At 47.5% G+C, this 25,067-nt stretch overlaps 1 protein-coding gene across 6 annotated transcripts in view; it reads right to left on the bottom strand.

Annotated features, from left to right (window-relative positions):
- Rffl (ring finger and FYVE like domain containing E3 ubiquitin protein ligase) overlaps positions 1 to 25,067 on the bottom strand; it is a 67,886-nt gene that overhangs the window by 3,625 nt on the left and 39,194 nt on the right. For 4 of the 6 annotated variants that reach the window (XM_021176217.2, XM_029483016.2, XM_085829753.1 and 1 more), the window contains 5 exons: positions 11,316 to 11,503; positions 5,015 to 5,425; positions 3,631 to 3,714; positions 2,609 to 2,819; positions 1,103 to 1,126 (listed from right to left, as the gene is read on the bottom strand). In XM_021176217.2, the coding sequence (XP_021031876.1) occupies positions 1,103 to 1,126; positions 2,609 to 2,819; positions 3,631 to 3,714; positions 5,015 to 5,425; positions 11,316 to 11,495 (910 nt within the window). In that variant the 5' untranslated portion in view covers positions 11,496 to 11,503. Of the gene's footprint in view, positions 1 to 1,102; positions 1,127 to 2,608; positions 2,820 to 3,630; positions 3,715 to 5,014; positions 5,426 to 11,315; positions 11,504 to 21,377; positions 21,682 to 25,067 lie in introns of those variants that run through there. The other 2 variants (XM_029483019.2, XM_029483018.2) reach the window with 2 other exon arrangements.

Raw genomic sequence — 25,067 nt, 5'->3', positions numbered from 1 at the left:
CTCTCGTTTACATTTATTGCTAGTTTGTTGGTTCTGGAACTTTTTCATGTAGCTACTCATACATAACTATGAAACACACATCAAGTCAAAGAACACTTCCCATAGCAGGTGGCTGGCTGAGAGAGTTCAGCCTATTTAAAACCCCCGTGGCCTTCATACAGAGGTTAGAAGGGTACACGCATATCTAAAACAAGATGGCGTCATCTACAGAAATTCAGTCATTACTTCACTGAGGAGAGACTATAATAAACACATCCTCTCAGTGGTCAGCATTCTCCAAGGAATGGGGAGAAGGAAAGATGGTGACACATAGATTAATCTCATCCTGGAATTATTGGGGTGGGGTAACCCAGATGATTACAGGGACTAAGTAGAAAGCTCAGCTCTGCCTATTCTGCACAGTGGACCATTTTACTTAGAAAAGTTTTAAAGTGCTCTATAGACTAGACCATTACTGAGAATATTCTCTCTTGGGAAATTTACAACCATGCCCCTCAAGGCTTTCGAAAAGGGTATAATATATGTGAAAACATCCCACAGGCAAACAAGTTCTACAGTGTGCTCTGAGGATACCCCCAGTGGTGGCCTTTAACACACTGGTGGGAGTGAAGGTAGCCAGGTAGGATATGCATTTTTTGCTCAGAGGGCATCCACCTCTTTTGTCCCCTTAGCTACCATTCAAAAAGGGCTCTCAGGTCACCACCCTTGTGCTTTTTGGTTTGGCTGGCAAATACCTGAGGCCAGCTTGGTCTACATCGTGAGTTCCCGGCTAGCCAGGACTACACAGACAGACCCTATCTTCAAAAAAACAAAAACATAAAAACTTCAGTGATACCTCTGGATGTTTAAGACTCTCTCCAGACAGACTGCTCGGAGGAACTGAGCACAATACTCCCTACCCAGGGAGTCAGATCCGGTCCAGCCAAGCCCCTCGGCTGCTGTCAGCTTCCTTCATAAGGTGGGGCAAGGGCAATGCCTGACTCTACTTTCCTATAGCCTCCCTGGGATTCTTAAAACTGTGAACAGCCATCATCAGAGTTGAAGTCAGAAGGACAAAACAGCTAAGAGCCTCAGCCTATCTTTAACAGAAACAATTACATACCGTTTTGGTCTTCATTACCAGACACTGAAAAGGAAAGAAAATGATGTATAAATAGGAGTCTGGTGACACAAAGGTTGTCTCCCACCACCCTGCCGTCACTAACCCCAGTCAGCTCTGCCCTGAGAACAGGACCTGGCTGCAGTCCAGACACATGCCTGCCTTCCTCACTGTGTTCAGAGAAGTCACGTGGAGGAGGCCTTGCGGTTCCATCGACTTTGTTCTGAGAAATGCAGAGCCACTGGTCTACAGTGACTAATGGGTCAGCTGAGAGGACGCTGCACATACACAATACCCTTTAATGCTGCCTCTGAAGCCATTAGTGGGGTAAAGAAGAATGTAGAATTTGACTATTTCTATGAGCCAAGGATTCTGGACAGAGCTCCCATATGTTATCATATTATCGTCAGGCATGGTGTTACATGCCTGTGATCCAGCACACTAAACAGAGGACAGATCTTGAGCTCTAGGCCAGCCTGAGCTATGTCTTGAGACTATGCTTTTAAAAAGCAGCAGCAGCAGCAGCAGCACAGGACAGGACAGGGCAGTGCACACCTTCAATCCCAAGCACGTGAGAGGCACAGGCTGATGGATCTTCTGTGCGTCTGAGGCTAACTTAATCTCCATAGTGAGTTTCTGGCCAACCAGGGACAAAGTGAGACCACAAATTTAAAAACTACTCCCAAAGTCTTTAGGACTCTTGAGATAATCCCAAAGGGAAAACAGACTCCTTGTCAGGCCCCAAGTCTACAGCCAGTGCAGTGAGACTTCCCTGATTTAAATTATTCAATTTTGTTAGAGGAAGGCCTGAAGCTTGGCTTTAACGGCCATTTATCACACAGGAATCAAAATGCTCGAAGAATGAAACCAGCTAGTGATAAAAAAGGAAGATGATGGTTCTGTGTTCAAAACAAAAAACAAAACAGAACAAAACAAAAGAATTGAAAGATTGCTTAGCACATGGAACAAGACCCTGGGTGGTTGGTCCCTAACACCAGGGAAGAAAACCCCAAGTTGTTGCTATTTTTCTGGGGCTGCAGCTGTGTGGTAGTGTGCTTGCCTAGCAAAACAGCCAAGTTTCTTCTGCAGGATGTTTCTGCACTGAACACAAACACAACTACACTGAGTCAGCCTGAGGACAGTGTGAGGCGCCGGAGAGGACGCCATGGAAAATGCTTTGGGAAGTTAACACAAAGAGAAGGCCAAGTGCACTACAGGCTTCAAGAATCTGTTTTCCAACCCAAAACTGATTCAAATTAAATAGTGTTGGTGGTAGGAATGCAGATGGAGTGGGTGTCAGAGGGAAGACACTGGCCTTAGGAGCTCTCCAATGAGAGAGTAACACTAACAGTGCCTTTTGCACAGGCTGCTCTGAGGACTGAACTGTGTATTCAGTGCCTGTTCCCAGTCTTGTGCTCGAGAAGTACAGATGTGCAGGCTGGCTTCTCCTAAAGGAACCACATGTAGGCTGGCCTCGGAGAGGGCTCTGTTCACCCCAACAGTCCTCACCAAGGTGCTGGAGTCCTTTCTGATCCTTGTACAGCCGAGTCACCCTCTCCATCAGCTCCCACTTCTCACAGCAGCCCTTATAGTTGACAAAGTTACGAGCCAGGATCTCCTTCAGCTGCCGTACGGTCAGGCCTTCAATGTCCTCCAAGTGGGTCAGGTCAGACAGCGAGGCCCTCCGGCCCGGGACGAAGCTGTCCTCTGAGTCAATGGACTGCAATGGCAAAGATGAGATGAGGTGGTTCAGCTCTTGGGTCCTGCAAGCTCTCAAGGAGCCCAGGGCACTCATCAGAATGCACTTTGTTGACAGACTGGTCTTTGCCTGCCCCATCATGTACTTTATGCAGACAGCCACACACTGACATGTCAATAATATGCATACAGGGTGCACTAGTTGGCCAGAGGGCCCCGATTCTCAATGCTGCTGCCTCCACTACATACTGGACAGTATTTTTCAAGTTGTTTACCATCCTGAACCAGTTACCCTTCCTCAAAGAAGACAACTGTCCTGCCACTCAGGGTTCCTGAGGAAACCCCAGATGTGGTACTGCCTCTCCTCAGTACTGACTCCCTTGGCAGGACTCCATGCATGGACTCACCGAAGCTCTCTGGCCCCTCAGAACCATGCTCTGTACTGGGCGCCCTTGTGTGGCTGAGGCCTGAAAGCCTCATCATCTTCCTTCCTTCCCCAACAGTGGTTACTGCACCCTAGACCACAGGACAGTGACAGGGCTTTCACAGCAGCACCCACAGGGTAGCCTCTGGCAGCTCTTAGAAAGCCAAAGGACTGGAACTCAGCATGGGCCCGCAGGTTCCCTAGCCTCTATTGTAGCCTCAGATCTCCCTGCTAACACTGACTGGCAACAAAGGTTAATCTGGAGTGGTACTACTGGACTCAAGGACTTCGGGACTGTCCTTCCAGACTGACCCTCCTGTTGCACCCGAGTCAGCTGAGGCTCCTAGGAACTTCCCAAGAAGACCAGGCAAAGAAACAAGGTAAAGTAGAGCCCGAGCAGAGGCCCCACCTGGGTCTCATCCTCAGTAGGTACTCTGGCTGTGCTCTCCGGGAAGATGGGCTCCTCGTGGTCCTGAGACACATGGCCAACGGCCTGTGGGAAGAGAAAGGTGCCATCACAGCCACAGACATGCCCAGTGACTTACAAACCATGGGCCGCTTTCAGTTCACACGAATGTCCAAAAGTGTATTCCCGTCTCCCTCCAGAAACAAGGCTCCCGAAGGAGGACTACAAATGCCTGCTCTCTAACAGCCGAATCTCACAGCCAGAGATGATACACACAGAGTTCACTGGATGGAAAGCTGCATCAAGTACAAGAGTATGCTAATTTTTCCCAGCAGTGAGGGTGGCATTAGCTGCCACCCATCACCAGTCTGTGCTCAGCCTGGACAGTTGAGGTGAAAAGTGTCTCTCCAGCAGACTGTCTTAACAGTATGCCCAATGCCCTCCCCACAGCCTCCACCCACTCCCATGATTCTGCCTCTGCACCAGTGTCCACTAGTTTGTTCAAACACCTCATTCATGCCCATGGTGGGGACATGCCTTTAACCCCAGCACTCTGCCCCAGGAGGCAGAGGCAGGTGGATCTCTGAGTTCGAGGTCAGCCTGGTGTGATCTACAGAGTGAGTTCCAGGACAGCTGGACTACACAGTGCAAAGGGGGGCGGGGGGGAAACGATGACGACAACAGTGGATAGAGATCTAGGTCCTAATCTTTCTGTGCCCAAGCCCTGTGACTTGCAGAATGAGTGAGAGACTTCTGCAGATCTGCATGACACCACCACTCCTGACAAACCCCAGACAAACCTCAGAGCGGGTCTCGTGCTTAGCCTTTCTCTGTCAGGGCTTCCCAAGGGTGGAGACAGTACGTGTTGACTGTGGACTCCCCCAACCCAACTGGCTGCTCCTGGCTTACAGTTTCCAGGCAACACTATGTAACAAGGAGGCAGGGTACAGCCCCACAGCATGCTGACCACCGCTGTTCACACACGGTACGCAGGACAGCAGCAAGGCCGGCCCTCCCCAATGCTCCCCATTGTTCTCCTTTCCTGCCACTTAGATCAGTCAAAGGGCAGCAAGCTGAAGGGCAAACTAGAGATGAGGATGATTTTCCTCAAAGTATTTCTGAAGCAATGAAAAAAAAATTTTTTTAAGTCTAATTAGGGGATGAAGGTATCACAAACAAACTGCACAAAAACACAGTACTAGGCCTACCCTCCCTGAAGCCAGAGCTTGAGCCTAATGATCAGAAAACACCACTTCTAGAATCAACAAGCAAAAAGGTTTTACACCATCTAGACATGATACCTGACACCCCATTCCCACACTGCAGTGGAGGGAAGAAAAAGAGTCCCGGAGCAGACACAGCAGTGAAGAGGCTGCGTGGTTCCTACCTGCTGAGGTTCCTGATCCTGGGCTAAGGGAACAGAGGTGACTTGTGCAGGTGAAGAAGGGAGGCCAGGTGAGGTAGGAGGTACTGTGCTGGTTTGAGGCTGGGTCAGGAAGGCCTGCTGCTCAGGGAAAGCCTGGGGCAAGTGGGGAGCACGAGTCCTGTCCGCCTCAGAAATTACAGGCTGCTGGCCAAGCACCAGAAACACCAGCTCCTCTTTCTCCCGGCACATTTCCGTAGAGATGTCATGGAGACTGAGATAGTCCCTCAGGTCCTTCACCTTCATCTTCATGAGCTCCTCCCGCTGGAAGGCCGTGGCTCTGAACCGTAGGCAGAGAAGGCAGAGGCGTGGCCCATTCCCCTCTTGGCTCGAACAAGTCATGCAGAAGTTTTTCTTACAGTCCAAGCAGGTCTGCTGCTTAGAGCAAGAGACACGAGAGCACATCAGCTTGAAGGAACAGGTCAGAAAGCAGTGGGGACTGCAGGGCCACTAGCCGCCAGCAGGGCCGCCAGCAGGACATCCCACAGTAGCTCTTGTTCTACCCTAGACCCAAGGTGGGAGCCACACTATGGCTTTTCAGATTAAAGGCCACTTGGAGGTGACAGACTCTGTGTCTGCGTCCACCAACAGGAAACCTGACATTTATATTCCGTGTGTACACACAACACATTCGTTTACATCTGTAATTTCATTTAAGGCTTATGAAACTTTGAACTCTCTCTCTCTCTCTCTCTCTCTCTCTCTCTCTCTCTCTCTCACACACACACACACACACAAACCTGGAGCTATTAATAGCAACGCCATATTTGGAATGTAAGGGCTCTGCGTTTTTGTTTTTGTTTTTGGTTTTTTTTTTGGTTTTTCGAGACAGGGTTTCTCTGTGTAGCCCTGGCTGTCCTGGCACTCACTCAGGCTGGCCTCGAACTCAGAAATCCGCCTGCCTCTGCCTCCCAAGTGCTGGGATTAAAGGCGTGCGCCACCACGCCCGGCTAGGGCTCTGCGTTTTTATTCAAGTCTCCATCTCAAATGCCTCACAGAGGGTACGCTACGTGGGGCTCTCTGCTGCTCGGTTTCCCTTTGGTGAGCAGCAGGCGAAACCAGGGCTTCTCTCCCAAGGTCATTGTGGAGCTAGGCAAACAATGCTTTGAGGCACACCTGATACACAGCGGGTCCTAAGGAGGGAGCTGGGATCTAGCTCCTACCTGTGCCCCTTTCTATCTCACTGCTAAGGAAAGCAAGCAGGCATGTAAGGGTTACAGAGGTTTGTTCGTTCCTGCTGTTGCTGGATTTGGCTGTTTTGAGGACCTTTTGCAAGCTAGGCAAGTGACATACCACTGAGCTACATCTCCGGGGTTTTTGAGATAGGGTCTCACTGTGCAGCTCAAGCAGAGTCGACAGGCTATGTCACCATGCTCAGCTGGCAGCTATTGTTAACACTGGCGTTAATAGAATCTACTGTGATGCTACAGGAAGACTGGCTTGTTATTTCATTCTCAAGCCCTTTACAAGGGGATGGAGAAATATTCACGGTCAGGTAGTAAAGGCAGCTGGGACTAGTCCAGTGGCCTCAATCATGCCATCCCAGGTGGCCATAATGCCTTGCTGAGCCCCACACAAGCAGCCAATGGGACGGGGACGGAATCAGAGACCCGGCTGCCTACTCCCTATTCAGTATCCTGTCCACAGAGGCTGCTCGCAGGCTTCCCTGCTCCAGCAAGGCCATTCAGAGTGCTGGGAAGTAGATGGTACGCACACAAGGTCAGTTCAAGATAAATATTTGGGTAGGACAAGGGACCCGGATGCTAGCTTCTCTCCTTTGTGAAAGCATACAGTGTCCCGGTTTAGAGACAAGTGTGACTGGCCCGCAGGCTGGCACTGCCTGGTGCTGCCACTCCCATAGTCCCAGACAGCACAGCGAGGTCACTCAAGCTGCAGGTCGTGCAGGCACACTGACATCTGAGCTCTGCTGGAGCCAGAGACAGTCTCCAAAGAGGTCACTCCTGAACATGCTGGGCACCTGCTCAAGAGGTTAGGAACTTGTCATTTCATGGTCACTTAGCTGTTACACTCGAGTTCATGTATCTGCATCTTTTTTTTCTTAATAAGGAAAGCTGTTCAGCTACAAAAAGGACACCCAAGACAGAGTCTCAGAGGCAGGGTCAGGGCAGCCTTTTTGTGGGGTTAAGAGAGTTCTCATTAGGGTTTGTCTATGTGCCATCCACATAGTCCAGACAAAGCATGAAAACTTGGGTGTTGCATGGGGACTCACACCAGCGCCCTCTCTACTCTGTTATGACCAGACAGTAAGTAAGCTGTGCAGAGACTTAAAAGGACATGTGGCCCACACCAGCAAAGAATACTTGGACTGGCGGCCATGCAAGTGGAAAGTGGAGTTCTGAGTATTAGGGGTGCAGAATGCCTGGCTGAAAATGAGGCTTCAGTGTTGTGAAGCTGTGGTGTCCCCCCCCCCCCCCTTGGAATGTTACCTAAGTCAATGCAGTTTGACAAGACCCAACTTGACACAGCTATGAAGCCTGTGCTGCTCAATCAGCCAGATCCAAATATCTCTGGATACAAGATCAGAAGGTAAGGACGACACCCCAGGTTCTGCTGCCCCTGCCCACCAGGGACTCTGAGGCAAACCTGCCTCTGAAACAGATCCAAAAGTGGAGGGAGGGAGGGAGGGAGAGAGGCGCTTGAGGCTAAACTCCTTGAGCGTGGTGGCAGAGCCACAGAGAAAGACAAGAGGTAGGGGGCAGGGGGGAGAAAGAGGGGCTGTCAACAAAGGAGGGGAGAAAGAGCAAAGGAACAGCCTGTGTGAATCCTAACAAATGGGTCATGCCAGAGTAACAAGGAAAAGGTTCTGAGCCTGTCTTGAGACTCCTTCATCAAGGCTGGGCGTGGTGGCACACCTTTAATCCCAGCACTCGGGAGGCAGAGGCAGGAGGATTTCTGAGTTCAAGGCCAGCCTGGTCTACAAAGTGAGTTCCAGGACAGCCAGGGCTACACAGAGAAACCCTATCTCAAAAAACAAACAAACAAAAAAAGAGCTAGGGCCAGCCTTGACCAGGCACCACCCTCCTTGATTTTTCCCCTTCAGCAGGCTGGCCTGAAACAAATCCCTGGCAGTGCACAGGCCCATACTTTCATCCTGGACCTGGCTGGCTCCTGAGCCATTGAATATCAGAGATCATTTATTTATATTTACAGAGAGAGAGAGAGAGAGAACGCATAAGGCAGAGGAAGGCACTGTCTGCTATTTCTCTCTTTCCCCTCTTGACCATCTCTGATCTTCTCAACACCAAAAGGCCACTCACTCTTCTGTTCCGCATCTGAATACTATGCCCAAATTCCAACCAAGTACAACCCCTCCGCCACCTCACGCTTGTCCAGCTGAAGAGACTGGGCACCAGAACTCCCTCTGAAACTTAGGCCACTGCAACACTACAGCCAGGCATCACCAGTACAGACAGGACAGCTAGCTTATGGCAAAACCGCCCCTTCTCTCCAGGCCTGAGAACCTGGGGGACCCAGGGGACACACCTTACCTGTATTCTCTCTACAAGTCTTTGCTGTTGTCTGTGTTTTACACCCACTGAGCATACAGAAAATAGTGACAAGGAAAGGAAAGGAAAGGAAAGGAAAGGAAAGGAAAGGAAAGGAAAGGAAAGGAAAGGAAAGGAAAGGAAAGGAAGAAAACAACGGCAAGACTCATGTAATCAAGGCAATCCAACTACTTGCAGAGAAGCTGTCTTAAACGTCTCTGGCTAGGGAACGACAACCCCTTAAGAAGGCTGATCCATTTAAGCGTGAAATTACAAATGAAAAAATACTTGCAGCAGAAATCATCCTTAACATTCACAAAATTCACTGTGAACTTTACAAAATTAATTCATAATTTAGAGCAAGAAAACATTGTCCCAATAACATCTTTCATTCTCCAAACTGGGATCTGTCTGCATCCCCCAGAGAGTGCTTCAGGCCACGGTGGCGTTCCTCTGTCTGACTGTGTGTACCCTGCTTTGACCTCTCTGTCCTGCTGCAAGCCCCCTAAGTAGAGGCAACCTCTCCTTCATCCCCATCCACCTCACCCAGGCCATGCCTGACACCTGCTAGATATTAGCACTTATTTCCAGCGTGGGAGGAAAGCAGTTTTAATCACCCCCATGTTCCCGAGACCCTGGGCCCATGACCTGACATCCTCTGCTTAGCATCCCAAATGTTGTTGCTTATGGGTTGCCTGAAGTCCAGGATCTGAGCTTGAATCCTGGCTCTAGTACTTAAAGCATGGGAGAGTGAAGTGTTGCTTACGGGAAACAGAATGGCTATGCTGCTGTGTCTTGCTGATTACCAGGAGCCTGACATTACAGTTTTCTTTTGTAAATTTTAAACTCTAAGATTTTTGTCACTTGTAAGACAGGTTTTGGTAGTTTCTAAAGCTGCTACAGTTACTGTGAGGATTAAATGAAAGAAACAACAAAAAAATCTAAATTAAAAAAGATTATACCTAGCAAACACAGGAGTGGATGTTCACAGTCAGCTATTGGATGTATCACAGGGCTCCCAATGGAGAAGCTAGAGAAAGTACCCAAGGAGCTAAAGGGATCTGCAACCCTATTGTTGGAACAACATGATGTACTAACCAGAACCCCGGAGCTCTTGTCTCTAGCTGCATATGTATCGAAAGATGGCCTAGTCGGCCATCAATGGAAAGAGAGGCCCATTGGACTTGCAAACTTTATATGCCCCAATATAGGGGAATGCCAGGGCCAAAAGAATGGGAATGGGTGGGTAGGGAAGTGGGGGGCGCTATGGGGGACTTTTGGGATAGCATTGGAAATGTAATTGAGGAAAATATGTAATAAATATATTAAAAATTTAAAAAAAGAAAAAAAAAGATTTTATATATATATATTCTGGGGCTGGGAGAGATGGCTCAGAGATTAAGAGCTTTGATTGATCTTCCAGAAGTCCTGAGTTCAATTCCTAGCAAGCGCATAGTAGTTTATAACCATCTATAATGAAATATGGTGCACTCTTCTGGCCAACAGGCATACATAATAAATAAAAAGAAAGAAAACAAACAAAAAATCGCTGGGCAGTGGTGGTGCACATCTTTAGTCCCAGAACTTGGGAGGCAGAGGCAGGTGGAATTCTGAGTTTGAGGCCAGCCTGGTCTACAGAGTGAGTTCCAGGACAGCCAGGGCTATACAGAGAAACCCCGTCTCAAAACAAAACAGCCCCCCCTCCAGCCCCCATCTTCTAGGTAGTCCTAGAGCATACCTTTAATCCCAGTACTCAGGAGGCAAAGATAGGCAGATCTCTGTGAGTTCAAGGTCAATCTGGTCTACAGAGCAAGTGCCAGGACAGCCAGGAACTATACAAAGAAACCTTGTCTCAAAAGTCAAACAAAAATCTAAGCAAAGTATAGTGGTAAACTTCACCCCTGTAATCCCAGCACTTGGGAGGCTGAGGTAGGGAGGTTGCCTTGAGTCTGAGGTTAGATAGATTAAGAGGTCGAGGCTAGCTTAGGTTGCAGAGTTAAGACCCTGTCCCACCACCACCACCATCACAACAACAATAAAAACTAAGTCTTAGTAAATCTGTAAATCTGAATATTTTGTTGTTTGAAACAGGATTTCACTACGTAGCTCAGGGTGACCTCAAAATCACATCAGGTAAGGTTTACCACCGTGCTAAAATCTTCAACAGTCTCTCACACACACACAGTAAAAATTGTAAAAAGAATCACTTTCCCCTCGGTTTCCCACTGTCACACACTCTGCATTAGAGAGCTCAGGTTCTGCAGGACTCCTGCTGCTGCCTGAGGGTACTTGCAAAGGGACACCGTACCACAGTGCAGCCCACTGCAGTTGGCTATGCCAGTGAGCAGGCTCCAGAGTCTCTGCTACAGTTTTCCTGCCTCTCAGAAAACTCTAATGGGCTTTTGATAATGATGACAAGGTTAATCTGCAGCCAGGTTTCTATGTGACAGTAAGAGCCAACACTTGCCAGGTTCCCAGCACGGGACTGGGCACTTAGTGGCCTCATCTCATTCCCAGCACTAAAAAAGGTGCCTCATAGATGGGGTTCAGCCATACAGTTAGCAAGCAGGGACGCTGCTGTCTGAGTTCCGGGGTCTATGCTGATGTCTGAGTTCAGGGGTCTATTCTGAGATGCTTTGCCTTCACTTGGAACAGTTGTTCTCGAACATTCTAGGACAGGCCTGGGTCCCCAGCACCATAGAGGTAGAGAGATCAGGTAGCTGGCCTGAGTCCTGGGGTCATGGTGCAATGGCACTTACCTTCCGGGTTGTGCTTGCGAAATGGACCCCGCAGGCCTTGCAGCTAGGTTCCGAGCCTGTGGGGGAAGGGAAGGAGCTGTACCCAGGGTTGGAATAGGCTTGTGTCCTGGCTCCCTGTGGTGGTGGTGCCTCCTCAGGCTGTCCATCCAAGCAGAACCAGTTGCAGCAGGATGCCCACATGATAAAATCTGGCACAGGAGAGGGAGAGGTAAGAGGTAAGATGTAGCATTACTGCACTTTTAGCCCTGTGTGTACAGGCAAGGCAGGATACATGCACCACACCAGTGTGGGGCCATGGAAGGCTCGCCTCATTGTTTACCACCAGAGTGAGTGTTCCAAATGTCAAAGACATTCGCTCTGCCAGAGCACGGTGAGAAACCATGCTGGTATGAGAGCTTTGTAAGGTGGCCTCGTCCTGACTAATTTAATCTGAAATCTTGCTTGATTAAAATGCACTCTTACCTTACAATCACAACCAGCTCAACACCCTCTTTATTCAAGGTCATTGTCTTGCCCTGAAGCTCAGAAAGAACTTTCTCACACACACTAACCATGGAGGGTGTGTGCTGTAAGTGGGCAAAGCCAGACGCAGTGACCTGTTCAGGAGTCCCAGCTAGCTAACTAGTTGAGACAGAAAAGGGTAACTTGAGCCTGGGCAATATAGCAAGTGCTCTGAAAAAATAGTATATAGACCACATGCCTTTAATCCCAGCACTCGAGGCAGAGGCGGCAGAGGCAGAGAGGCAGAAAGAGAGGCAGAGGCAGCTGGATCTCTGAGTTTGAGGCCAGCCTGACCTATGAGTGAACTGATGTTACACAGAGAAACCCCATCTTGGAAAACCAAAAAAGTATATAAACCAGACAGGCTTAAAGAAGCATATAGCTAATGCCCAGAGACTAACCAGAAAGCTGAGATGGTAAAAGCCCAGGTCTCTGACTCTAAATCCTCAGCCTTATCCTTAAACCATGTTATCTTTTGACTTTCCCTCCCACTAGCCTATGCAAGTAATATCTTAATCCACACTCCTGCTCCACTAAGCTCCTATGATTGCACTGTTCTTTTTAAAGATTCATCTTATTTATGTGTACATGTGTCTGTGTAAGTGAATGCCGCATGTGTGCAGGAACCACAAGGGCCAGAAGAGGGAGCTAGAGTTGCAGGTGGTTGTGAGCTGCCTAACAGGTGGTGGGAACAACTCTGATCCTCTAAGGAGCTCCTCTTCCGGGATGAGCCAGCGCCCTAGCCCTGTGGCGGCACTTCTAAAGCTTACTACACAGGTCATTTATTTTCTGCTCACACACTTTATTTAGCTCATCGAGGGCAGGGGGTACTACTCCCCAGTGTCTACACTGGAGCCCAGTGGTGCTCTGTATGTAACTAATACCGAACAATGTTGGGTCCTTGTCGATCAGTGCCTCTGTGGTTTAATTAAGAGTGTTTTATCTACTTAGATATTGAGGGTGAGGTTGGCTTTTTTAAGTTCACAGAACCAAACGTATCCAACCCCCCAAATGTTAGAAGGGCCTGATGAAGGTTTATTAAAGACTGCACTTCTGGGAGGCCTGAGTGAGTCCCCACAGGGTCTACTAAACACTGAGCACTGCGGGGAGACATGATCACGCCCCCCAGCAGAGCAAGCAGTCAGCTGCAGGGACATTCTGAGCCTGAGCTCTTTGCTCAAAGAGATACTAGATGAAACATCTAGTGTTGCTATTCAATAATCCACACACACAAATTGATACTTCCTGCATTGTCTCTTTTTAACAAAGGCATTTTCAGAGTTCAAAGACAGAAGGAACTAAGAGGCAAATCAGTCTAACATTGGTCATTTTATAAAAGAAAAAAAGCGGGGCACAGCAGGGAAGGGAGGGTGCAGGGTCCCATGGGTCACGATTTTAGGTGTCCAGACTTCTCCAGAATGTTTTAGACTTTCTAACACGGCCTCTGACACACTCGTGATATAGGTCATTTTCTTCTCTAAGCATTTAGCACCCGACCACCTGACCCTGACCCCTGTGAGAAAAGGGAATATGACAGTGCCCAGGCTGTTGCTGACTGGTCAAGCCACCTTGGCTAAGTACACACCAACACCACCTATCCTTCTGTCTGTCACTTACCAGAGGAGCTAAGTTACCATGTAAGAAACCCAATCTGCCTTTCTGCAAAATCATAGCACACACAGCATGATGGTAAAGACCATGTCGTGCATGCATCATAAGTTAATGAGTTTCTGTGGGGTTTGTTTGGAGGCCCTGTCTCTAGTAGCCCAGACAGGTCTTGAATTTGCTACATAGACAAGAGGTCTTAGAACTCCCTCAAGCTCCTGCTTCTACTTCCAGCGTGTAGCACCACACAAAGCGTGAATGCTCGGCCTAAAAGAAGCTCTGTGTTAACAAGACCTTAAGTGGCGTGTCCCTGAAAAGGAAGTTCTGCAGTTCTTATTTTGTTTTTTTGGTTTTTTGAGACAGGGTTTCTCTGTATAGTCCTGGCTGTCCTGGAACTCACTTTGTAGACCAGGCTGGCCTCGAACTCAGAAATCCGCCTGCCTCTGCCTCCTGAGTGCTGGGATTAAAGGTGTGCGCCACCACGCCCGGCTCTGCAGTTCTTTAAATCACATGTTAATATGTCCGAGTGCATGCTGACAGGACGGGCACAGAGTCCTGTCCTGCTCTGCTGCCTCTGAGCTGTGTTGTCCACCTTTAACCTATCACACCTCCTCTGTACTTCATGTTTGTCCTCTGACACTCTACAGGTCAGTAATGCCCTCAACACATTATTAGTTGCTTCTGTCTGCACTGTAAAAATGCCTTTTACCACAGTTTCCTCCGAGAAGGCGAAGGAAGACTATAAACCTAGAGGTTTCAATAGCTTACCATGTGGCTTTCTGGGCCTGTCCGCATGGGACAAGGCCATGGGTGACTCAGTAACTTCTCTTAAAACCTCTCCTTAGCCAGACATGCAGTCCACACCTTTAATTGCAGCACTCAGGAGACTGAGCAAGGCAGATCTCTGTGAGCTCAAGGCCAGCCTGGTTGATATGGTAAATCAGAGCTAGTCAGAGCTCCCTATAAAACACTGTCAAAGCCGGGCGTGGTGGCGCACACCTTTAATCCCAGCACTCGGGAGGCAGAGAAAGGCAGATTTCTGAGTTTGAGGCCAGCCTGGTCTACAAAGTGAGTTCCAGGACAGCCAGGGCTGCACAGTGAAACCCTGTCTCGAAAAAAAAAAAAAAAAGAAAGAAAGAAAAAGACTGTCAAAAAATAAACCAAGAACAGAAGAGAATCCCCTCACTTACACACACGTTCGTTCCTAATGCCAATTTCTTTGTCCTCCCAGTGTTCAGTAGCCATCCCCAGGGAGTTAAGGGTCTCCCGGAGTTGGCAGTGCTCTAATGAAGGTTTGAAGAAAGTTATGGGGGTTGGGGGTGGGGAATGGGACAAACATGCAAAGGCAAGACAAGGCAATAATTCACTAATAAAGGACATCATCTTGATGTGACAGCAGGGGACGTTTACCAGACAGCCAGGAATAGGAGCATTTTCTAAGACAAACAGTAACAAATGATATGACATGCACCATAGGAGAGAAATAACTACAAGATGCTTAGTAAGGCTAGGGTGGGTGGGGGTGGATGAGGTAAACAACTTTACCAGGAGCCATGAGAAAAATCCTGTATTCCAGGGGAAGGAAGCAGGACTTTTTGTGAAAACCTTACTTGATATGCGAGTTAAGTTGATTAAGAATTGAGTTTTCCCTATGGCACATGCATGTCCATGTGTGCGCATCTAGGCAGAAGACGGAGATTTAGGGGTGTTTGATGTACTGGAAATACACAGAGCCAGAGTGGGGCAAGACATGGATTAGATGTTCTGTGGCAAGCGAGGAGAGCTGACCAGGGAGGCAGAGGATGCTCACGGGTGGGAGAACCGCAAGAGCATTGCTTCAAAGAACTGAACAGTGCTGCTAAGTAACCCAGAGAGTGGAGCACAGTCAGGAACGCAAACTCAAAAAAAAAAAAAAAAAAAATCTAAAGTCCTTTGCCTTAACAAAGTGTGTGTGCTCTGCTTAGGAGAACGGCAGCTGACTAGTGACCACAGGAAAGAGAAGGAGAGACAAGAGACTCTGAGGTGCCTCGAGGATAAGCTATCTAGAAGAAAGAGCGAAGGCAGCAGCTGAAGAGGATGCGGGTCGCTAGTGTAAGTGCAGGCAAACAGGCCACAGATGAAGGGAAGCCATCAGCCATCAGTGAAGGGAGCAAGGGCTAGGGGGGACAAGAAATGTCATCAGGCAAGGGACTAGCACACTCCTGGACGGGGTCAGCCATCTTCCACCACTGTGGGATGGAGATGAAGGCAGATGGAACCAGAGAGAAAAAGGTAGCACTGGCGACAACAAGCAAAAGAATAGAATAAGAGGCGCCCAGGTCTGGCTACTTATGATTTCTGGGGATTCGGTGCAGAGGCAAAGGATTTAGCATGCACAAGGTCCTAGGCTTGTCCCATCTCCATCATGACAAAGAGGTAAGGATTCCTAAAAACAAGCAAGTGAAGACAGAGGTCAGGGCTCGGCCATGTGAGCAGGAGCGCTACACTGTGAGGTACAGGCAGCCCGGAAACAAAAGGCTGCCTGTCGGACTCCACCGGGCCTGATAAACGCTTAGGAGGAAGCAGCCTCTATGACAAGGGACTCAACCACAAGACCTGAAGGCCCAGTAAGACAGGAGAGCTACCATCAGCCACTGTGACAGGAGATCAGGCCCACTTCTAGCTAGGAGTCAGGGCAACAGAGCTTCCTCCACAGTCTGTCTCTGCACCTCAAGGGCCTCTTCTAAGCATCTCGGAAGAACAGCCTGTTCATCTGCTCTGAAAGGAGGCAGATGGCCCCCTGAGAAGACTTAACTCTTGCCACACTGTGACCCCACAGGTCTGTGTTCATCTGGGTATGTGCATTCAGGGAAGGTTAACTATGGAACAGAGGTGGCAAGTAACAAGAATACCAGTGTCAAAATATTCAGACCTGGGTCAGTCTCACAGAACAAATCCAAGCAAAGTTCACGGAGAAATTTAAATATCAGAAAAGAACCATCTGCTAGTGTGGGCAGTTAAAGTACTCATCTAAAAACTGTATTCATGGTAGGCTCCCAGGACAAGAGGCTGTCAAGCTAACAATGCTACTCTCTTGGGAAGGCTCTTGGGATCCCTTAACCCCAAACAAACACCATCTGATTACATTGCTGAATGACTAACCTGGGAACCAGCTTTGGGGAGTGGGTAAACAGGACACTTTGAAAGCGCCATTCTCTGCCCTACAAACTCCTTTCTAGATCTTAAAAAGAAAACAACCACACCTTTACTGAGGGCTCCGCCCAAACTCCCCACCCTACTCTGAGAAGATGGATTCTGGGCAAACACCACGCACACTTTTTTTTTTTTTTTCAAGACAGGGTTTCTCTGTGTAACCCTGGCTGTCCTGGAACTCACTTTGTAGACCAGGCTGGCCTCGAACTCAGAAATCCGCCTGCCTCTGCCTCCCAAGTGCTGGGATTAAAGGCGTGCGCCACCACGCCCGGCTTCACCACACACACTTTTACTGTGCTTGGCTGTGACCTTCCACCATGCGCAACAGGCAGAAGGTAGGGGATGCAAGATGGGGAGTGAATGAGAAAGCCATACTGTTCTCAGAGGCTCCCTACAGGAAAGCTAGCGAGCTTTTTATAACTTCGTGAGATATGTTGACATTTAATGCTGAACAGGAAAACTATGGTGTTAACAACAGAGCAAAATATTGCCTATTCCAGGTGGGTTTGGTACACCACCATAGAGGCAAGAAGGCAAATAGTAATGGTTTCTTTAAAAACAAACAAACAAACAAAAAACTACCACCAACAACAAACTACATTCCTAAGTAATTTTAAAACATTCCTCCATTTTGAACACCTGCCCAAGGCAAATGAATAACTTAATGTAGATCAGTAGCTGTTAAGGGCCTGGCCCTGAAAGGAGTGGGGCTAGAAAGGGAGTTCTGTGGCTAGAAAGATGGCTCAGCAGTTCCGACCACTGGCTGATCCTCCAAAGGACCCAGGTTCAATTCGCAGCACCCACACGGCAGCTCACAATTGTCTATAACTCGATTTCTAGAGGCTCTGACACTCTTGCACAGACATTAATGTCCCCAAGCTTTGCATGCAACCTGTTCTGATTCTAATTAAACATTCAGTGCACTGGCTCTGCAACAGGAGCTTCACAGATGCAAAGAGCTATATCCAGGAATTAACACATTCATAGTAAACCCACTGTATAGGACCTTATAAAGAGCCCTTAAAAAAATACCCAGTTGGAGCGCCCCCCCACCTCCAGCCTCAGGGAGGTACCTTTTGACACAGCAAATTATCAAGTGGCTGAATCATCTCACTTACCCAGGGATGGTCCACCTATGACCACTAATGTATTCCTGGAATGGTTGACAGCAATGAGGCTCTAAGTGCATAAAGCAAAGTATCCGGTGTTATAGATGGTCAATACAGGATGGGTTGAGTTTCATCTTGTATGCTATCCTTAAAAAGCAATTAAAGTACAGCTGCAGAGGCTTTGGAGGGAAATGCTGAGGAAGGCCCAGCAATATGGCACAGCCAAGGTTCTCTGAAGTAACTGATAACAATGTATGTATTTGAGAAGTGAAGGGCCGGGTGTGGTGGCACACGCCTTTAATCCCAGCACTTGGGAGGCAGAGACAGGCGGATTTCTGAGTTCCAGGCCATCCTGGTCTACAAAGTGAGTTCCAAGACAGCCAGGGCTACACAGAGAAACCCTATCTCGAAAAACAACAACAAAAAAAAAAAAAACAAAAAAAAAAAACAAAAAAAAAGAAAGAAAGAAAGAAAGAAAGAAAGAAAGAAAGAAAGAAAGAAAGAGAAAGAAAAAAAAAGAGAAGTGAAGAGAGAGCTGTCGTCCCTTCCTTCCTGCCAGACGTGGAGCCAGGGGCTTCATCTAGCATTAGCTCCAGCAAGCCTAACAAGACAGATCCTTTCACCTGCAGGTAAGAAACCCAAGGTTCAGAGAAATAAGTTGCTGAAAGTCACAGAAAATGGAGAGCAAAGTCAGACCCTAACCATAGGGCCCTAGACTTAGAAGTCAGTCCACCCTGTAGCCTGCCACCCTGGCTCTGACTCTATTAGAACTTTTTTGGCAATGTACAGGCATGCTCCAGGATCCCCCCAGGTTTTAAAAAACTTTTCCTTATCATAAGGCAAGTACAAATTACAGGCCAGGGTGTTGCCACCAAATTCCCATTGGTACAGCAAAAAACGGAAGAAAGTCTAACAAATGTTGCTAAAGGCTGGAGAGCAAATAGGATTCTAACACTGATGGTAGGAGGAAGAACCTGGAATGTGCATCAGTAATGGTGTGTGTGTGTGTGTACAAGTGACAGTTTGTGTGTGACACAGACAAACACACATTTATTTCCATAGCTTTGAAATTCTGCTTCCAGGAATAATAAACTCACCAAATGCAAGTACACAATATCCATGGATGCACTGCTATAATAGCCACAAGCTAGAAACAGCCCAATGCCCATCAATAGCAAAATGGAGAACGAAATTATGTTTGGACAGCAGTGAGATATACATAACAGCACTGACAGATCTCACATAGATCTGATGCTGACAGAAAGAAAGAGGTGCCAGTGTATATGAACTAAATGGTCACATACAAAAAGTGTGTGAATTAGGATAGTGTATCCCTGCATGGTGGCATATCCCACAGTCCTACCTACTTGGGAGACTGAAGCAGCTAAATCATTTGAGCCCAAGAACCTAAGGTCAGCCTGGACAACCCAGCAAGACAGAACCAATCAATCAGCTAAAGCAGGGACAGAGGTGGCACTTGGGGACGATAGGAGGGAAGATGCATGGGAATCTTCTGCTAATACTGTTTCTTTTTAATTTTTTCATTTATGTGTAGTATGTGTACCTGCTTGTCTGTATGTGCCCATGAGCCCAATGCCCACAGAGGCCAGAAGAGAGCATCAAATTTCTTGGGGCAAGGATTACAGGCCTTAAGAACTGCCAGACACGGGACAAAGATGCTAGGACTGGAAGCCAGGTTTTCCATAAGGGCAGCAAGAGCTCCTAACCTCTGAAGCATCAATCTCTCCAACCTCACTGCTGCCACATCTAAGTAATCACACAGGTTCTAGAATCCACTCAATTACATGTATAGTTTGTGTGTTTCTCTTGTGATATGTGATGGTTTGTTTTGTTTTGTTTTTTTAATTCTTCAAGACAGGTTTTCTCTGTGTAGGTAGCCCTGGGCTATCCTGGAATTCACTGCACATCAGACTAGCCTTGAACTTGTGATCTTCCTGCCTCTACCCCTCCATATGTGGGGATTAAAGCCGTGTGCCACCGTGCACATGCATGATTTTATTCGGGATTTGTTTTTGAAATGAGGTCTTTCTTTGTGGCCCGATCTGTCCCTAGAATTTGCTCAGTAAATCAAGCTAGCCTTGAACTCCGAGATCTGCTTGCCTCTGCCTGCTGAGTGCTAGGATTAAAGGCATGCGCCTCAATACCATCTTATATGGGATTTCTTAAGCATCTAGTAACACATATACAATTTGTAAGAGCAAAAGAGAAACCATTTTGACCCTCACCCCTGTAAAGTTCATTTTCTCTACATCAAAACGCCTGCCTCTCTCTCTCTCTCTCTCTCTCTCTCTCTCTCTCTCTCTCTCTCTCTCTCTCTCTCTCTCTCTCTCTCTCTCTCTCTCTCTCTCTCTCTGTCTCTCTCTCTTTTCCTACAGTCCCCTAACAAGCTTCTCCAAGCTCCTTGACCCAGGTGTTCTACATAATCTCTCCTAAATCACCAAAGCCAATTGCAAGCAGCCAGGACACCTCTCTACCTTCATCCCTCAGGCTCCCAGCATTCCAACCACCTCCCAGCCTCTGGGCTCAGCACCTCCACTCTTCTCCCACCTCCAGAGCTCCCTGCTGGCTCTCAGGCACTCAGCACTCCCCAACCACACCTCTTACTGGAGATGCCCACTAGCACTTCCTCCACTCCCTCCATTCTGCTCTTTAGCTCCCACTTCCCTCTTCCTCCTGGGTTCTTCAGGTTCCAGTGTGTCACCTGCCTGGACAGCTTCCCCTGATCTCAACTGGGACCCTGTCTCTGGAAGCTCTCCCCATTTAAGCTCACTGCCCCTATGTCCCTGCTTTCCTTCACAGTTTCCTTAATACGTGACTCAGACACCCAAATTGTGGGCTGAATAGAATGTCATCAAACAGCAATCATATTTTATCAGCACAGCTGAGACATCGAGTTCTATTTCTCCTTAGAACCAAAAAGCTCACCCTCTCCATATTAACAGCGACAATGTGACTGGGAAAGAAAAACCCTTCATGAGAAAAATGAAGGGTGGCTAATTTAAGCTTGTGCCTGCTTTGGATGTTCCTGTTGTATGGGTATGTGCGCAAGTGTGGGTGACTGCATATGCACATGGGTACCAACACGTGTAAAGGCCAGAGGTCAACATCCATGTCTTCCTCAATCACTGTCTATCTGATTTTTTGAGACAAGTTCTCTCACTTAACCTGGAGCTCTCTGATTTTCACTAAACTGTTTGGCAAATGAGCTCTGGAGATCCATCCACCTGAGTCTGCCTCTCCAGGGCTGGGATTAGAGATGCATACAGCTCTGCCAGGACACTTGTGAGAGGATGCTGAACCTCAGCTCCCTTGGGGTTTGAAGCAAGCACTATACCAACAATTAAGCTGTCTCCCCAGCCCCTACTTACTTTTTAAATCTGTATACTTCCCAGAGATAGATAACTGTAGGGATAAAAAGTGACATCGAGAAGTAGCTGGCCAAGAGAGATGCATCTGACAGGCAGCACACTGCAGACATTACTAAACTGTGCTTTGATTCTAAAATGGCAGTGGTCTGCGTTTCAGTGACTCTTTGTCTTCCTGGTCACCTGGCACCGTGTGTTTCAGGGCTGGGACACAGCTGGATGATTATACTGCCCGAGTGAAAAAGAAGCCCTGTTTTTTAAGAACTCACCTGAAATTTAAAATCATCTCTCAACTTGGAAGACTGCTCGCTTTTAAAAATAAGTTGACCAGGCAAGAAACGTGAACTCCCTGAAGCCGTTAGACTTAGAATCTCAGGGTTGAAACTGGAATTTTCCAGCAAAATTGCCCGGGGCATTTAACCCTGACTTGGAAGATTTAAGATGCTGGTGACACTGCCAATGAACATCAACTAGGTGACTGTTGCAGTCGCAAGCAAGCAAGCTGCAGAGTGAACCATGGTACCAGCCGGCCTCACGAGCTGGGTGTACAGCAATGGAGCATGTTCTCTCTGAATCCGAGAGTATTCCTGCGATATTTATTTCAGAATAAAGAACTCAGAACCTCTAAGTCACAGAGGAAACAAGAATATGGTGGAACTTTAGAACCCAAGTGAATAAAAGACCCTGCTGAAGTGGTGCATGGGCCAGGCACAGACAGGCAAGCCTTCACAAGGTGGGAACTAACTCCCAAGTGTCCTTCAAGGCAGTACTCAGAATGTGGGTAATGGATAATATAGATTTCATAGATGGGAATTTTACCTGATAGATAAAATTTAAGAAGATAAAACCAGTTTGGGGGGAAAGGAAGTTGTTCCCAAATGTTTTAGTCTGGCTTTCAGTGAGACTGGTCCTTAAATCCTGGCTGTCATGCTGAGTGTGCTTGAATGTGGTCCCTGGGCTTCAGATTAACAGGAATAAACATCTCTATACAGCACACACTGGGCTGGGGGAGGGGGTGTGTGCTCTGCACGGAGAAATCGTACTTGTACTAAGTTTTTCACCCTTCCATAAAGCCCAAGCCTGTAACCCCAGCACTTGCAGGGGTGAGGTGATCAAGAAGAATTTGATCAAGAAGAGTGTAAGGCCTAAGCTATGTCACACACACACACACACACACACACACAGAGGCACCACATACAAGCAGAGGTCAGTGCTAGGTATAAGCATTATTGGGCAAAGGACTGGTAAGAATCAAATGTCTGGCTCTCCCACAATAACTTCCAAAGCCTCCATGCCTACACATGCCTGTGTCTTTAGGGCAGTTAAGCTTGGCAGCTCCTTTTTCTACCAAGCTAGAGAATTCAATACAAAGAATCAGAGCCTTAGCAGAGAGCTCTCTTGTGATATTGTTTTGAGTGGCAAAAGGAAAACTGGAAGAATTATTCACACTCGAGGTTCCTCAGTGACCCTGGAAAAATACCCCCCCCCCCCCAGAGAGAGAGAGACAGACAGACAGAGACAGACAGAGAGACAGAATGAGAGAATGAGAGAGAGAATGTATCTTGGCTGTCCTGGAACTCACTCTGTAGACTAGGCTAGCCTGGAATTCACAGACATCAGCTTGCCTCTGGGATTAAAGGCATTTTTCTAAGAACAAAGAAAGAATGTTCCAAAACACCTAATATATATTTAGTTATGCCTGAATCTAATGTCTCATTGAGAAATTAATCTTACACAGATCCAAGTTAAAATGAAGAAAGCAGGCTATACCAGCTACTGGGTAAGAGATGAGACCAAATGACTTGACTAATTTAGTGTCCTATAGAAAGAGGTGCTGCCTGCACAGTCCACTTGCCTGTAGTCAGCACTCGGAACTCAGTAGCTTTACTGTGAGAGAAGACAGTGGCCTGCAGGAAAGAAGTTCTTCATCAGAGCCTCTCGCCTCCTCTACAGATTTAAAAACAAAAAGCTACCCCAAGCCAACCTTTCAACACTTGAGCACTGTGTCAAAAGAACAGAAAACCATTCCTGAGGACACAGAATTTTAACCTACACATCTAGGTCACATGCTTTTCCTACTGGTTATGTGTGCTTTGGCAAACTTCTAAAGCTAAAGTCTTTAATACCCAGATGCCTCTCGGCTGCTGCTGCTGCTTCTTCTTCTTCTTCTTCTTCTTCTTCTTCTTCTTCTTCTTCTTTTTTTTTTTTAGTTTTTCGAGACAGGGTTTCTCTGTGTAGCCCTGGCTGTCCTGGAACTCACTCTGTAGACCAGGCTGGCCTCAAACTCAGAAATCCACCTGCCTCTGCCTCCCAAGTGCTGGGATTAAAGGCATGTGCCACCAACGCCCGGCGCCTCGCTTCTATTGCTACACATCTTTGTCCTTAAGACAGGGAGTACAGAGAGCTTCACCCCCAGTCTTAGTGCTGTATGACACACACTGAATCATTCATTCTCACTAGGGATAACAGAACCTTCCAACAATGTCAGCATTTCATCTTTCCACAGTTATGATTCTAAAATGAGCGGCAAATGAAGAGGCTTAACTCCAGGTAACAGCAGCGGTGCCTTTAAGGGGCAACCAGAGCCACTCACTAAGATACTTCTACCAAGTTAGTATCATCCACTCATCACCAAAAAAAGAAAGCCAGAAGCAGGCTGCCTGAAAGGAACAGACCAATGTTAATGCTGGTTGTTCTAGCAGCAGGAAACCAGAAGCGGGGTGGGGGTGGAGGGAAACAGGGCATCCAAAGTCTTCGGCATAAAGCTGTGAAGGGAGCTGCAGAGAATGCAAAGAAACACAAAAGCAAAATACAACAGAGAAATCAGAGAGCACGCCTCTCCAGGGAATATAGTGGAGCTCTGCCTGCCCCACTCAGCACAGCCCACACAGGCTGGAAGAAGCAGCAGTAAGACCTGCAACAGGACACAAGAGGGTCTTGGGATGTAAAGGGTTAAAACGACACTGACTAATGAGCATAGCAGAGAGACCGCACTTCCCCGCTAGCACTAAAGTGAGCTCTATTCTTGAAGTGGGAGCCATTGTAAACAACTGAAAAACATACATAACAATCACAAGTTATAAATGTTCTTGGAAACTCCCTAGTTTCAACTAGTCTATGACAAATATCTGCAGAGGGATCTCGGCATCTGCTCCAAGTTCAAGGAAAAGTAATTCCTACCAATGGAGCGGTGCCAAAATATCACCCCCGGGGTCTGACCAATTAAATGGCTGCTTCTTAGTGTGGCGTTTAGAAGAGATGACAGATTGAACACTGCAGCATAAACCCACACATTCATTTCAGCCCAGGCACTCTGCCCCAAAGGGGGAGTCAATCAGAAAAGGAAGCAGTTTGGAGTGAAGTCTTCTAACGAGGCTGAACACAGAATAAACGGACCCGCAGTTTAATTACTGCAGAATCGTCTTCCATCAAAACTGATGACACAGCTCATCAGGACTAAAGAGACTCCTCTCCCTCTAGTCCTCTGCAGGAAACAGGACTCATCAGATAAACTTCTCAGGAATTTCTGCCTCAAGATACTGCTTTCACAAAATACTATCACACTGGCAAACTACAGGTGAGCCAGGATTAAAATAAAGAAGCCACAGGCCAGTGGAGGGACCCCTGGTGCCCCAGGAATAGTCAATGCACTAATTCTGATTAGGACCAAATAATGCAATTTGCTTTTAAGGTAGCCTGCATAAAAGGTTCTGTGGCCAAGTGTCATGAACAGAAAGAACCCTCACTGAAAGAGTTAAAATATGCATGCATTTGCCCCAGAGCTTAACATATAATGTACACCCAGGGAAAGGTGGCTATGAAGAAGATGGGGTGTTTAAACTTTGTATTACATTAAGCTTTAATTTTACTACATTTGGGATGGGCATGTGCCAGGGCACGTGTACAATCAGACGTTAACTTCCAGACGTCAGTTTTCTTCTACCACGTGGATCCTAGGG

Source organism: Mus caroli, unplaced genomic scaffold (genome assembly GCF_978045245.1).
Source record: "Mus caroli unplaced genomic scaffold, Mus_caroli_1 scaffold_13, whole genome shotgun sequence".
In the NCBI taxonomy this organism is placed as follows: Eukaryota; Metazoa; Chordata; class Mammalia; order Rodentia; family Muridae; genus Mus; species Mus caroli.
This window is presented reverse-complemented; position numbering and strand designations above follow the sequence as displayed.